The following is a 13,715-nucleotide window of genomic DNA, read 5'->3' as shown; positions in this document are numbered from 1 at the left end:
CTTTGAACATTTTTTATTCCTCCAGATTTTGTTTTCTTTCCGTGCCTTCCCAGGACTTCATATTTTTATTTCAAGGAGCTGTTTTTGCTGTGGCATCAAGGCCAGAGAAGACCACCTTCCACCACCTTAATTGGTAGCTCAGTTATCCAGGATGTGGATGATAGATGGATTCTCCTCTTGGTGAAGGATCCATGCATGGTCAAGTGGAAGTATCATAAGTTAGTGTATACTATATACCTGTGATGGCGAACCTATTGCACGCGTGCCACAGGTGGCACGTGGAGCCATATCTGTGGGCACGTGAGCGTTGCCCTAGCTCAGCTCCAGCACGCATGTGCGGGCCGGCCACCTGATTTTTGGCCGTTCCTGGCCCACTGGAAGTCGGGAAACAGGCCGTTTCCAGCCTCCGGAGGGCCTCTGGGGGATGGGGAAGGCCGTTTTCGCCCTCCCCAGCCTCCAAGCAAGTCTCTGGAGCCTGGGGAGGGCGAAAAAACGGGCCTACCAGACCCACCATGCCATCATGTGCCAAAAGCGAGGGGGGGAGCGCAGGAGGAGTGCTCCCCCCACGCTCCCCCCCACTTTTGGCACATGATGGGGCGGGGCATATTGAATTATGGGTATAGGCATGCACGCACGCAAACCCTCCTCGCTCCCCCCGCTTTTGGCACGCAATGGCAAAAAGGTTAGCCATCACTGCTATATACACTATATAATGCAAGCAGAAGTAAACCAATTCCTGGCACCTTCATTAAAAGAATTTGGATGGTGATGGAAGGACATTTGCTGAGATTATTGAAGGGGCACTTTATCAAGTAACAAAGGGAAACTGAGGACAGCCCAGCAGTTACAGCTGGTAAAAATACAGCAATTATTAAATTCAGTGCCTAAATTTAGTTAAATTTAGAATCACTGATGTAGGGATTTGCAAAGTAATTTCTGTTCCAGAACAAGAATGGTTGGGAATTATGCTTGGCATAGAGCTAAGCACTGTACTTGAATTGTTTTTATTCTTGTTTGAAAATAGCATAGTTTATTGTGGTGTCAACTGAAACTCCAAACAGTTTCATCTACAGGGACATGTGGCTATTGCAACTGCAATACACCCAAGAGGCTGTTGAGAAATTAAGAAAACCTGTTTTCTGGTTGTCTATAGAGATTCTTAGTCATCCAGATCATGATTGTCCCAAAGGTGCTTTTTCAAAAGGCAACTGGACTTTCTTTGTTCTTGAAGATTTCGCTTCTCATCCAAGAATCTGAACTGAACTGAAGAAGCTTCTTGGATGAGAAGTGAAACATTTGCAAGGGAGAAAATAGGTCCAGTTGCAAAAAGCACCTTTGGGACGTGTTTCTGGTTGCTCAGGAAGATCACAGGATGGCACTGGAGAATATGAATGAGAATAAATGGTTGGGGTGCAAATCTTCCATGATATGGTGATCCTGAAATTAATCAATGAATATGAATCATGAAAGTTAGTCATGAATGATATGATCATGAAATGAAAAGGCTCATTTTAAACAGCTCTATAATCTTCAGTTAAATAGTTGGTACAATGACCTATCTATCTGAGGCAGACTGGGCAGTATTTTTAAAATATTTTTTTATCCTGCCTTTATTTTTTTTTATAAATAACTCAAGGCAGCAAATATATTCTAACATTCCTTCTTTCTCCTATTTTCCTTTGTGAGGTGGGTTGGGCTGTGAGTGTCTAAATGGTGCCCAGAAATATTCTTGGACATTAATGTAATCCTTTGCAATGCGCCAGCCCCCCCCCCCCGCCCCCTTTCAGTGAAACTATACAGGTAGTCTTCGTTTAATGACTGGTTGTTTAGTGACTGTTCAAAATTACAACATGCTCTAAAAAAGGTACTTATGATTTGACTTTGAAGTTCTGACAAGTGCATAACTCCTTCCTGTGGTCATGTGATCAACCTCCACAGTCATGTGATCAAATTTTGAGTACCTAGCAACTAGTTTATGGCTGTCCGCATAAATGCGAGCCAATGCATTGGTCCTGGGGTCATGCGCCTGCAGTTTTCAGTGGGTTTTTGTGGGTTTCCGGCCTTTTTTCCTGGTTTCCAGCAAAAAAATTGATTTGTTTAATGACTGTAGTGTTCACTTAATGACCACTGCAAAAAATGTTGTAAAATTGGGAGCAATCATTAACTGACCTGCTTAACAACAGCTATGATTCCAGGTTCAACAATGGTCATAATTCGAGGACTACCTGTATCCAATGCCAGTTCAGTGTATTTGGCTGAGAGTTTCAGCATCTGCTTTGTTCTCTCATCTCATCTCCAAATTTCTGGAATCTCTTGAATAAGTTTAAAAGCCTGAACACCAAAGTGCTATCAAGCTCAAGGATATGTCTCAAGTGGGCAACCTGCAGGAAAGCTCTGTGGAAGGCGTGTCTGAAGGCCACACACCTTCATCCAGGATGAAACAATCCATACCTTGTGATCCCGGGAGGCCAATTGTTCCAGCCGGGCCTGGTTTTCCTTTGATGCCAAATGGACCTCCTGGTCCTGGCGGTCCTTGCAGTCCATCAAAGCCTGGAAGACCCGGCTCCCCACGGCCTCCTTTTCTACCTGACAGGCCAGGCTTTCCATCCAAACCTGAAAAACAAAAAAGATCTAACTCCCATTTTTTCCCCCTTACATGGGTGCTCAACAAAACTAATGGGGCTGATTTGGGCATCATTACAGAATGACAGAGTTGGAAGGGACCTTGGGGGTCTTCTAGTCCAAGCCCCTGCAAAAGCAGGAGACCCTATGCCATTCTGGAAAAATGCGTCCAATGTTTTCTTAAAAAGCTCCAGTAACGGAGCATCACAATTTCTGGAGGCGAGCCGTTCCATTGATTAACTGTTCTCACTGTTAGATCTCCTTCATTCTAGGTTGCTTCTCTCCTTGATTAGCTTCCATCCATTATGTCTTGTTCTGCCCTCAGGTGTTTGGAGATTAGGTTGACCCCTCTTCTCTGTGATAGCCCCTCAAATATGGGAAGACTGCTATCACATGTCACCCCTAGTGAATCTGATGTGATAAATCTGAGGTCCTTGGCTTTTTGACATTTCCAACCTCCGAAAGCCTCAAAAAGCAAAGATCTGTGTAGTTTTAAAGGTGATACAAGGGAGCACTTCATGTATACCCAGCTGGAGAGAAATCCTATTTATGATATTTAATTTAATTATATTTAAATGTAAATGAATCTAAAGTCAAGGCAGGTTTTTTTTCTAGCCCCATCGGGTCGAATGAGATCCTAATTTGATACTCAGTGGCCAATAGTGGTTCTCACTGTGGAAATAGCTGTGTATCCTTATGTTAAATATGTAGCTACAGGTATGTGTGTATACCACATACATATGACTCATAGAATAGCCCAAAACACATATTCCAGTAGACTGAAACTCCCTGAAGATGGGCTCCAACACGAATCTGAAAGCTCGGAAGACTAAACCTCTGGTCCCAGCGACCGATCCAGATTGGATCTTACAATATGTAATTATTTCAAACCAGAAGTAATTCATGACAATGAGAGGTATGATTTGATCTGAACACAACTCCTGAGTAGTAGGCTCCATCTCAAGGTTAAGAGGACATTAATTTAAAGACAGAATGCAATTTCATTATAATCTTATCTCATTAACTATAAGGGTGAGGAACTGGTTTTCTTTTGTAAACAGATGTAGTTCTCCTTTGAATTAGCTTGTCCCCAGAAGATATCTGTAACCTTCTGGCTATAAATGTAGGTAATTAAATAAATACCATACATGATGAATTGTTTACATTGCCTTTGAAATGAAGTGAGACAGTGCTTGCTTTTTTTCCCCTGGAAAATATAAGTCAAACAAGTTAGCATAGCTATGACAATAGCTGGCTGATTTTGTTTGCTCATGTTTCCCTTAAATATTCATTTTTTGGGGAAAGAAGAACATATTCCAGGAACTGCAAAAAAATGGCAACTTCTATCCCAACATTTTACCAGCAAGAAATGATTTTGGACTTGTGATTTTTATCTTTTTTGGGATATGTGAAGCCAGTCACTGTGACTTGTAAACTAGGTTGATTTTTCTATAATAAGAAATGAGACCACTATGGATTGTTCCAGAAAGACAAGCCATCAATTAGTTTTCATTTTCTTAATAGTGTTTAAGAGACAAACAAATAAGTTTTGTTTTTTTAGGAGTATCATACTCTAGTGTTTAATGTGTTTAATGTAATTGAGGTTTGTATTATGTCCAATATTTATTGGAAAATTATTGGAACTCCTGGATTAATATAGTACACATTTTGACAGTGGATACTCCAGCTGGGTTTGAGTTTGCTTCGTATCATTAAGAAATATTAAAACATTGCTTAAAACCAACAAACATCCAGGAAAGCTTATAATTTCTATAGTAAGCAGGTTGTTTTTGCTATAAGAAATGAGACCACTATGGATTGTTCCAGAAAGACAAGCCGTCTATGGCTGCTTAGAGAAATCAAAAAGCTAGATCTCAATATTCTCTTCAGTAGATTTCTTTAATCATTTAGCCCATTTAAATCTCTCTACCTTCCCTCTTTGAACTCAAACTCCCATACATGGGAGAGTTTCCCATCCAAAAAAGAACCATGAGCAGACTTGTTGAACTTCAGTAAGTTTTCATTTGGCGTTTTAAAACCAAACAAAAGATGCTTAGAACTTACCTGGTGTTCCAGGAAAGCCAAAATCTCCAGGAAAGCCATTATCTCCTGGTAAGCCAGGTAAGCCAGGTTCTCCTTGGGACCCTGGTTCAGCCCCAAACACGTCACCAGGGGATCCATTTGGGCCAACCAAACCAGGACAGCCTTCTGGACCAGGCAGTCCATCGACCCCATCAACTCCTTGCCGTCCTTTTGAACCAGGATCTCCACGAGGGCCAGGAAACCCTTTCAAGAAAAGAAGGCATGATTAATTTTAAAGCAACAGAGAAGAGTCGCTTTAGGGGGAGAAGGTGTATGAGAAGAGAAGGCAGAGCCTGGAGGAAAGGAACCAGCCTAGAATCTCTATGTAGCTACAAATGGTCCAAGTCTGGCCTCTCTTGAGTCCCATTAACTCTTATCTAGTACTAATTTAGTGCTGACCATTAATTGACTAGATTCTTGTGTATAGGCATGAGCAACAAATCATCTTATCTGGAATTTAATAATAATCCTGATTCTTTGCACCTGACAACATTTGCAGCAACAGCTGATGCATCTCATCATCTGCTCATAAAATTATACGCTGGATCCAAGTGGACCCAGGGTGGTTATGATTTCCAGCAAAACCTGGACTGCAATAAACTCAGATGATGTTCATAAGGAGAGCAAACTTAGTTCCACGTACACTTGATAGGTGGAGAATGATGTTGCGGTTATGCTAGCGAACCATCGTTATGTCTGTACCACAAAATAAATGCCCACAGGTATGTGGAGGCACCATGGTTTGCCAAGGCATTAAAGAAGTCCTTAGAAGCCCTGCAAAGCCAGTCTAGTGGACACCAAGCTAACAGAGCTAACCATCTCGGTTAGCTTTGTGAAGTCGTCCAGAGAAGAAGCAGATCCAGGAATATTAAGGTCAAGGTCAAGGTTTCCACAAATGAAGGTGAATACAAATGTCCCAGGATAATGTTACAGGATCCAATCTGAGCGAGTCAATGAGACCCAAAGTTTATTCATCCAAGCTTTCAAGCTCATGCTGGAGCCCATCATCAGGGAACTCAGAATATGTGCACTCAGTCCAGCACAAAGCCTGAAAGCTTGGAAGAATAAATCTTTTGTCCCAGTGACCAACTCAGGTTGGGTCCTGTCAAGGTTTCCCCTGCCAGTTATGTCCATGGGGACTAATAGCTCTATCTTTAAGGTAAGGTTCATTAAGAAAGTCTTGCTAAGTACATCTCTCCCTACCTCCCTTCACTTTTACATTCCATGAAACTAGGGAGGGAGATGTTTGCTAGGCCTCCATTCTTTCTTCAGGATAAGCTGCCTCTTATCTAACCATGGCTTACTCTGCAGCTTTTCCTCCTGTCTCCCAAGGTCATTCTCACATACCATTACAGTCTATGGCGAATGAACTTCAAGGCACAAGATGGAATGGATGCTATCCAAAAAGGCAAAGCTGCTGATGGGAACACAGAATAGAAGCAACTCAGGCTCAATATCCTGCTGTGTTTCCAATTGTCAATCATAAGGGATATCCATTAAGGGAAAACCTATGGATCTTGCTCATCCATTTCTCCGTTCTCTGAACTCTCTGATGGGAATGGCAAATGCTTCAGGTCTCTTCGTAAAGTACAGGTAGTCCTTGACTTACAACCACAATTGTGCCCCAAATGTCTTTTTTTTTTTTTAATTTGATTTATATGCCGCCCTTCTCCGGAGACTCAGGGCGGCTTACAATGCGTTAAGCAATAGCCTTCATACTTTTGTATATTTATACAAAGTCAGCTTATTGCCCCCACAAACTGGGTCTTCATTTCACCTACCTTAGAAAGGATGGAAGGCTGAGTCAACCTTGAGCCTTGGAGAGATTCGAACCAGCAGTAAATTGCAGGCAGCTGTGTTAATAACAGGGTGCGTAACCACTGTACTATCAAGGCTCTTGCCGAGCAAGGCATTTGTTTAAATGAATTTTGCCCCATTTTATGACCTTTCTTGCCACAATTATTAAGGGAATCACTGCAGTTGTTAAATTAGTAACACAGTTCTTAAATGAATCTGGCTTCCCCATTGACTCTGCTTATCAGAAAGTGATCACATGACCCCGGGATACTGCAATCGTCATAAATATGAGCCAGCTGCCAAGTGGCTGAAATTTGATCACGTGACTATGGGGACACTGCAACGGTCGTAAGTGTGAAAACAGCCATAAATCACTTTTTTCAGTGTCGTTGTAACTTTGAATGGTACTAAATGAATTGTTGTAAATCGAGGCCTATCTGTAGTTAATTTTTTAAAAGTTCAGGTATTTCAGTTGATTCTTGGTGATTTCCTGGATATATCCATGTAAGAATGTTGGCAATATTATGAAGTGTGTGGCCAATGACTTCTGGATTTTTGCCTCCTTTCTGGTTCTTACCTGGCATTCCTGGGAATCGAGCCAACCCGGGTATGCCCGGTTCTCCTTTTAAGCCATTTAAACCTGGCTGCCCTGGAAAACCAGGAAATCCTTTGCTACCCTTGGAACCTGAAGATAGAGGAGAAAATCAGTTTGGGAAGAAAGAAACATGGGTCCTTCTTAGCTTCCTAGAAAAACTGTAACAATGCTACGACTCCCCTAAACGCATTTTGCACTGAAGCACTCCAACGAGTAAAGTCAATTTAGCTGGGATTAAATGAGGGTCCTTGGTGCTCTCTGAGCTTGGTTGTTTTCTTGCAGACATTTCATTACCCAACTAGGTAACTTCATCAGTACTAGTAAGGAGTGCAATTCCTGCTGTCAGTGTTGGTGTGTGTGGGGGTGGGGGTGGGGGTCTTAGAGGTTCTTTGATTGGGCTATTTGCTGCTGGCTTCTTTGGCAGTTTCTTGATTGGGGTATTGTTGGTCTGAGGTTAACCTTGGAGTTAATCTATGCTGATCTGGGTACTGATTGCTAGTGGAGAGAGGCTTGGGTCTTTTTGTTCCCTTTGTGGCCCGTTGACTATCTCTTTTGCATAGTCTATAGATCTTGTTAATGTCTGTGTCTGTTGATGGCTGATGTGTCAGAGAGCCAGGCTTCTAGAATGCCAGGTCCTAGCATTTTTGGACTTGGCTTTGTCTACAATAGTCACATTTTCCCAATTGAAACTATGATTAAGTCTGTCTATATTTTGTGAAATTGAGTCTTCTGACGGCTAGAAGGAGCTTGAGTTAAAGCCCAAAGCCACCTACCTGGAAACCCTGAAGGTCCCGGAAGTCCAGGTGGACCAATGAGTCCAGGGATTATGCAGGGCACACTTTCTCCTAAAGACAGAAAATGTGTTAAAATGTTGTTCTTTTTTTTTGGTTAAACAAAACTTGTAAGAACTTTTTCCACATTCCCTAGAAACAGGGGCAATGCCAACATATCAAGATCTACCAGAAAATAAAGTGCTCAAATCTTCTTCTGTCACTTAGGGACAATTGTATGTGGAATTTTGGGGTAGGTGATGAATAATGCTGCACTCCTGTGATTCTGGGCCACTGACAAGAAACAGAGCTGATTTTCTTTGCAATTATCTGCAGTACAGCCTGCTTTTCCCTATGCAGAATGCCATCAACCTCCAATTCCCAATTTTTTTGCTTCTCTTTTGCCCCCATAGTGGCAAACCTATTATAGTGTCCTAAGATTTTCACATCTGGATTTAAGGCAATTTTGCAGCTAGCAAAATTTTTATCCTGCTAGAAAAAAAAAAAGCATGATGGATCGCTGATCACAGCTAGTGATTGCAATGTAGTGCAGTTTTTGGAGATGATCTGAAAGTTACAACAGGTCCAGAATGTGATGGCTAGAATACTGGGAAAGTCCAACTTGTAGGATCGTCATGATTTTGAAATCATGGTTGGAGGCAGATTCTGGTACTCCCTTTGGACAGAATACCAAAAAATTGACTTCCAAGAGGGATTGATTGATGGTAGAGGACAATGAGGTGCCTGAAGTCTCCAGCTTACTTCTAGGTAGGGGACAGGCATGCCTTCAAATATGACTTGCAGTAGAACATTGGAGGGAGAAGTGTTCATCTTGACCTCCAGCTTGTGAGCATTCCAGCAAAGCTGGCTGAGGAACTCTGGGAATTGAAATCCACAAGTCTTAAAGTTGCCAAGGTTGGAGACCCCTGGCTTAGACTCTTCCCATGGCAGAAAACAGCACACTTAACTTCCCCGGGAATCTGGCCATTCCTAAGGAAATGCAATCAGCCTGAGGAGATTCTTATAATTTAGGGGGCTAACAATAAAGCTTCTGCTTTAGACTATTCATGAGTGGTTCCGGTAACTGACCACCATGGCCCATGAATGTTCTAAATATCTTTGGTTTCTATTTCTGTGGATGATTTCATTTTCACAGTCCTCAAACAGAAGTAGAATGGAACTGTACAAATTTTCATATAAAGTGTGGCAAAAGGAAAGAGCTCTGTAGTCCCCTTGTGGCTCCTGATTTCTCCACCTGACTTAGGATTTGCAAAACACTTTATTTACTGATATAAAATCAAAAGGAAAGCAGCAGTGGGGCTTTCTAAGGTTTTCCCTCCCTCCCTCCAATTACCCTCCCCTCCTTGCCTTATTAAGCTCCCGTGAAACAGCAACTACCAGAACATCCCCCCAAATGAGCACCAATCCAGTGAATGCATAGGTGAATGTCAATCCAATCCTTTGCTGAATCATAAACATCTCAACCTGTGGAACAGGGCAGTAGTGGTGGTGGTGGTGGTGGTGGGGCTCATGGCTGCCACAGTATCAATTGTTCAGGGGTCAAGCACTTGTGTCTTCCAAAGTCATTGACCAGCTTCATGCAATAAGCAAGGTACAAGAACACACAGCCAGAAGGAAGCAGATGGCGAGCATGGCAGGGCACAACTTTGAAATGGGGCAGGAGGAGGAGAAAAGCACTGGTAAGCAAGCTCCCCCTACATGGATGGTGCCCCTTGCCACATATGACCTTGTCCACCAGGAAGGATCTCCCCCTCCACATCATTGAACGACATGCTTCTGGGTGCGTATGTGTGTGGGGGAGAGCGCCTTGTGCCATAACAGGAAGGAAGAGGGTGCACCCATTCCTTTTGAACTCCCAGGCCCTCGCTCTCACCTCCCTGAGCGTCTAAGTCTCCATTACCAACCTCCTCACCGCAGCAGCAATCACCTATACCAGTTAAGCAAAGGAGCACAAGTTAAAACAAAGCAGACGAGAAAGGGGGAGCAGAGAAAGAAAGGATAACCCACGAGAGGGCTGGTTTGCATCCCAAGCCACCAAAATTCACAGGTACGATATGCAGGGTTAATCCACCCAGATAGTCGTCACAAGAGCTAGAAGTCCTAAAGCCATTAGAAGACAAGTCTGCATCACATTGAGAGACAAGGCGGACAACAGGTGGGGCAACACAAAAACCTGGGCTCCCCTGTGCCTTTAGCAGGCTTATCACTAAAATCTGCAAGATGAAGCACCTCCCTGGATGAAAGACCCAATTCATATATAGATGTACAAAATTAAATTAACTTGAACCCATGGTAGAAAAACAGCCATGCTGCCTGTGATACAATTATTGAGGGGAAACCTTGGATGAAAAACAAAGAATCAGCATGGTGTTGGTCTTTGTCTTCTGGGTCAAGGCAAGGTTGATCCCAAGCAGAATGTGAAGACTCAATCCCACAGGGCAAAGTTTATGTTGTCGTCGTCATCATCATCATCATCATCATCACCATCACCATCCAATTAGTTTGTTTTAGGAAAGTTTAGCCCCTAAGATCGTTCTTTGTCTGCAAAATCACCTCAAGCTCTCTGAGAAGAGGAGTTAAATGCAATTAGATTTTCTCAGACAGCTTGAGCGGCTTATTTGGGGTTGGGTTGTCTTCCCTAAATTTATCCCCACAATAGTCCTGTGAAATAGACTGGGCTGAGACTGAGGGGCCCAAAGGCTTCCTTTAACTCTCAGATTCTAGCGGGGACCTGAACTTGGATCTCCAAGTCCACATCTAACAATCTGAATGATCCACTATCCTGGCTGTGGTGATCAATCCAAAATCAGATTAATCCCCACATAACTTACCTGGTGGCCCAGGAGGTCCAGGTTGTCCTGGAATGCCACTGATCCCTGGATCACCTGTAGGTCCAAAACGTCCATTTGGCCCCGGGAAACCAATGCCAGGTAGGCCAATGTCACCATACTTCCCTCTTGTGCCAGGTAATCCAGGGAAACCTTTGTCCCCTGGGAAGCCAAATCCATCATCACCCTAAATACACAGAGATACAAAAAAAGACTATGCAGACGGGAGAAATCCCCATATCAAGAATAATGATTAGCAAAGTCATCAAGAGACATACTCTTGGTTTGGAAGCAAAGGTTTTGAGGGTTGATAAAGCCCCACCTCTAAGGAAGATGAATCTGCACCTCCAGCCTGGAGTTGGGTCTGAACTGGAAAAAGAACTAATGCGGTCTCCAAGCCATCCAAAAATATGGCAGATCCCTGATGCTGCAGTTATCTTTGAGGAAATGATGTATCCCAGGACCATTTGCTTCCTGGTATGGTATGTAAGAAGCAGTCAGGTAGGTGGGTAGGGAGAAAATCAATTATAAGTGGATGAAAATCTCTTGTGAGATAACAGTTGGGGTGCAAATGGTTCGGCATCGTATCTTCTCCTAGGAATATCAGTACATCTAATCTAAATGTCAGCCCTTTAATCTAGGCAGAAGAGTTTACAAAAGCTGAGAAGTTCTTTTGTCAAGGACTTGACAAGTTGTACATAGTGACCCACATCATCAAAGGAAAGCAGTCTGGTCTCATGATCCATAGCCAGGAAGACTACACTGCCTAGGAATTTGAGGTGATAAAGCTCAACATCTCTGGATGCCAGTTAGGGGAGACACAGGCATGCATTTTATTCTAAGGGGCTCCAAGATGGACAAACATACCGCAAGACCACGTTGACCTGGGACACCTGGAATGCCATCTCTACCAGGAGTTCCAGGTTGCCCCGAAGGACCCCTGAGTCCAATATTCCCTGGATCTCCTCGAGGTCCTCTTCCTGAGGCTGAAGATGGTTCCCCTTTTTGTCCTTTAAGGCCTGGAAGACCAGATTGACCTAGGAAGCCCTGGAATTGAATTAAATTGAATTTATTAAACTTCTATACCACCCTTCTCCCAAGGGACTCAGGGCAGTGTACAGCCATATTAAAACACATATAAACTCACAAAATTTAAAAACAATTTAAAACGAATATATAAAATTTGGTCCACAAAGTTAAAAGCTAACAAACACCCAATTTAAAATTCATATTAAGCCAGCCCAGCCTGTTGGAACAAAAGAGTCTTAAGGGCGCGGTGGAAGGTACGCAGGTCAGGGATCATACGCACCTCTAGGGGCAGCTCATTCCAGAGGGCGGGTGACCCCACAGAAAAGGCTTTCCCCCTGGATGTCGCCAGTCGACATACTTTGGCCGATGGCACCCTGAGGAGTCCCTCTCTGTGGGAGCATATTGGCCGGTGGGAGGCTATTGGTGGCAGAAGGCGATCTCGTATATACCCAGGTCCTAAGCCATGGAGCGCTTTAAAGGTGGTAACCAACACCTTGAATCGCACCTGGAAGACCACCAGGAACCAGTGCAGCTCATGCAGGAGAGATGTTACATGGGTGCGACATGTCGCCCCCATAATCACCTGCGCAGCTGCATTCTGGACTAGTTGGAGCCTCCAAGTGCTCTTCAAGGGTAGCCCCATGTAGAGAGCATTACAGTAGTCCAGATGGGACGTGACGAGGGCATGAGCGACCGTGCGCAAGGCATCCTGGTCCAGAAAGGGACGCAACTGGCGTATCAGGTGAACCTTATAAAAAGCTCCCCTGGCCACGGCCATCATATGATCTTCCAAAGACAGCCGTGCATCCAGGAGAACACCCAAGTTGCAAACCCTCTCTGAGGGGGCCAAGATCTCGCCCCCAATAGTCAGCAATGGAGCCAGCTGACTATACCGGGAACCACAGCCACTTGGTCTTGGAAGGGTTGAGTCTGAGCTTGTTTCTCCCCATCCAGATCCGCATGGCCTCCAGGCACCGGGACATCACATCAAGGGCATCATTGGGAAGACAAACAGAGAGAGTTCAGCAAAAACAGATGATGTACTCATTAACTACGGGAATAAAATGGTATGTAGAATGATCTTGGGGGACGAGGGGGAGAGTGAGGATAAAAGACACTGTCTAGCAAGTTGGATAAAAATCGATTTTATTTAAAAAAAAAACAGATTTTTTTGTTTTAAATAAGATTTTTTATTTAAATCAGATTTTTTTTCATTTTTATCAAATGTATTTTAATAAAATGCTTTTGGAGTAAAAATCTATCTAAAGATAGTTTTCTATTTAAGATACATTAATAATTCAGTTTATTCAGCATGAAATGGAGCTTAGTTAGGTAGCATGAGGCTGTATATTCTGCAATATTTACATTTTTGGTAAACTCATTCAATGAATCCAAACCTGCAAGCTGAGATAACATGCACTGGATTGATGCATTCACACAATTTCACAGTAACCATGAGATAAATCATAAAACAAAGTTCAGGAATATTCCTTTATCCCATTGTTTTGCAAATCTATCTACACGACAAACTGTAAAATTGTTTGAAGAGAAATGCATCTGTACCACCAGGCTCTAAATGTGAGGAGGAAGGGGAAGCAGTAAAAATGAAAGTGAAACCTTCTAAAGCTTATAAATATAATATTAAAGAGCCCCTGTCATTTCAGATCCATCATGGCAGCGCCTCTTAGCGGGCATCCACTCACCTGCTGCCCGCCACGTCCCTCACCTTGTTGTGCCACTGCCGCATCACCAGCTGTCCCATGAAAGTGAATGGGACTGTCGGTGAGTCAACAGCGGGTCAGAGGAGGAGCCGCTGCAGGACAGAGATGTCAGTTGCTCTTTAAAAATTATGATTTAAATTGAGTTGATTTAAATTAAGCCTTTTTACTAGTGATTTGAATCATGATTTCAATTGTGATTTAAATCGACTTGATTTAAATCAAATCCATCCTGCTGTCTAGGAAATGATCA

General features: G+C 43.2%; 1 protein-coding gene across 1 annotated transcript in view; it reads right to left on the bottom strand.

The window, feature by feature from the left end:
- The window catches only part of COL4A6 (collagen type IV alpha 6 chain), a 192,847-nt gene that overhangs the window by 27,783 nt on the left and 151,349 nt on the right, over nucleotides 1-13,715 (bottom strand). Inside the window, exons 22-29 of the mRNA XM_070952120.1 lie at nucleotides 11,583-11,762; nucleotides 10,719-10,902; nucleotides 9,761-9,814; nucleotides 7,870-7,941; nucleotides 7,079-7,186; nucleotides 4,687-4,908; nucleotides 2,425-2,613; nucleotides 1,334-1,437 (exon numbers count right to left, since the gene is read on the bottom strand). Coding sequence (XP_070808221.1) covers nucleotides 1,334-1,437; nucleotides 2,425-2,613; nucleotides 4,687-4,908; nucleotides 7,079-7,186; nucleotides 7,870-7,941; nucleotides 9,761-9,814; nucleotides 10,719-10,902; nucleotides 11,583-11,762 — 1,113 coding nt within the window. The remainder of the gene's footprint in view (nucleotides 1-1,333; nucleotides 1,438-2,424; nucleotides 2,614-4,686; nucleotides 4,909-7,078; nucleotides 7,187-7,869; nucleotides 7,942-9,760; nucleotides 9,815-10,718; nucleotides 10,903-11,582; nucleotides 11,763-13,715) is intronic.

The sequence above is a fragment of the Pituophis catenifer genome, unplaced genomic scaffold (assembly GCF_029215685.1).
Source record: "Pituophis catenifer annectens isolate HBS135680 unplaced genomic scaffold, rPitCat1.0.hap2 SCAF_11, whole genome shotgun sequence".
In the NCBI taxonomy this organism is placed as follows: Eukaryota; Metazoa; Chordata; class Lepidosauria; order Squamata; family Colubridae; genus Pituophis; species Pituophis catenifer.
The sequence above is the reverse complement of the archived record's forward strand: the minus strand, read 5'-3'. Positions and strand labels throughout refer to the sequence as shown.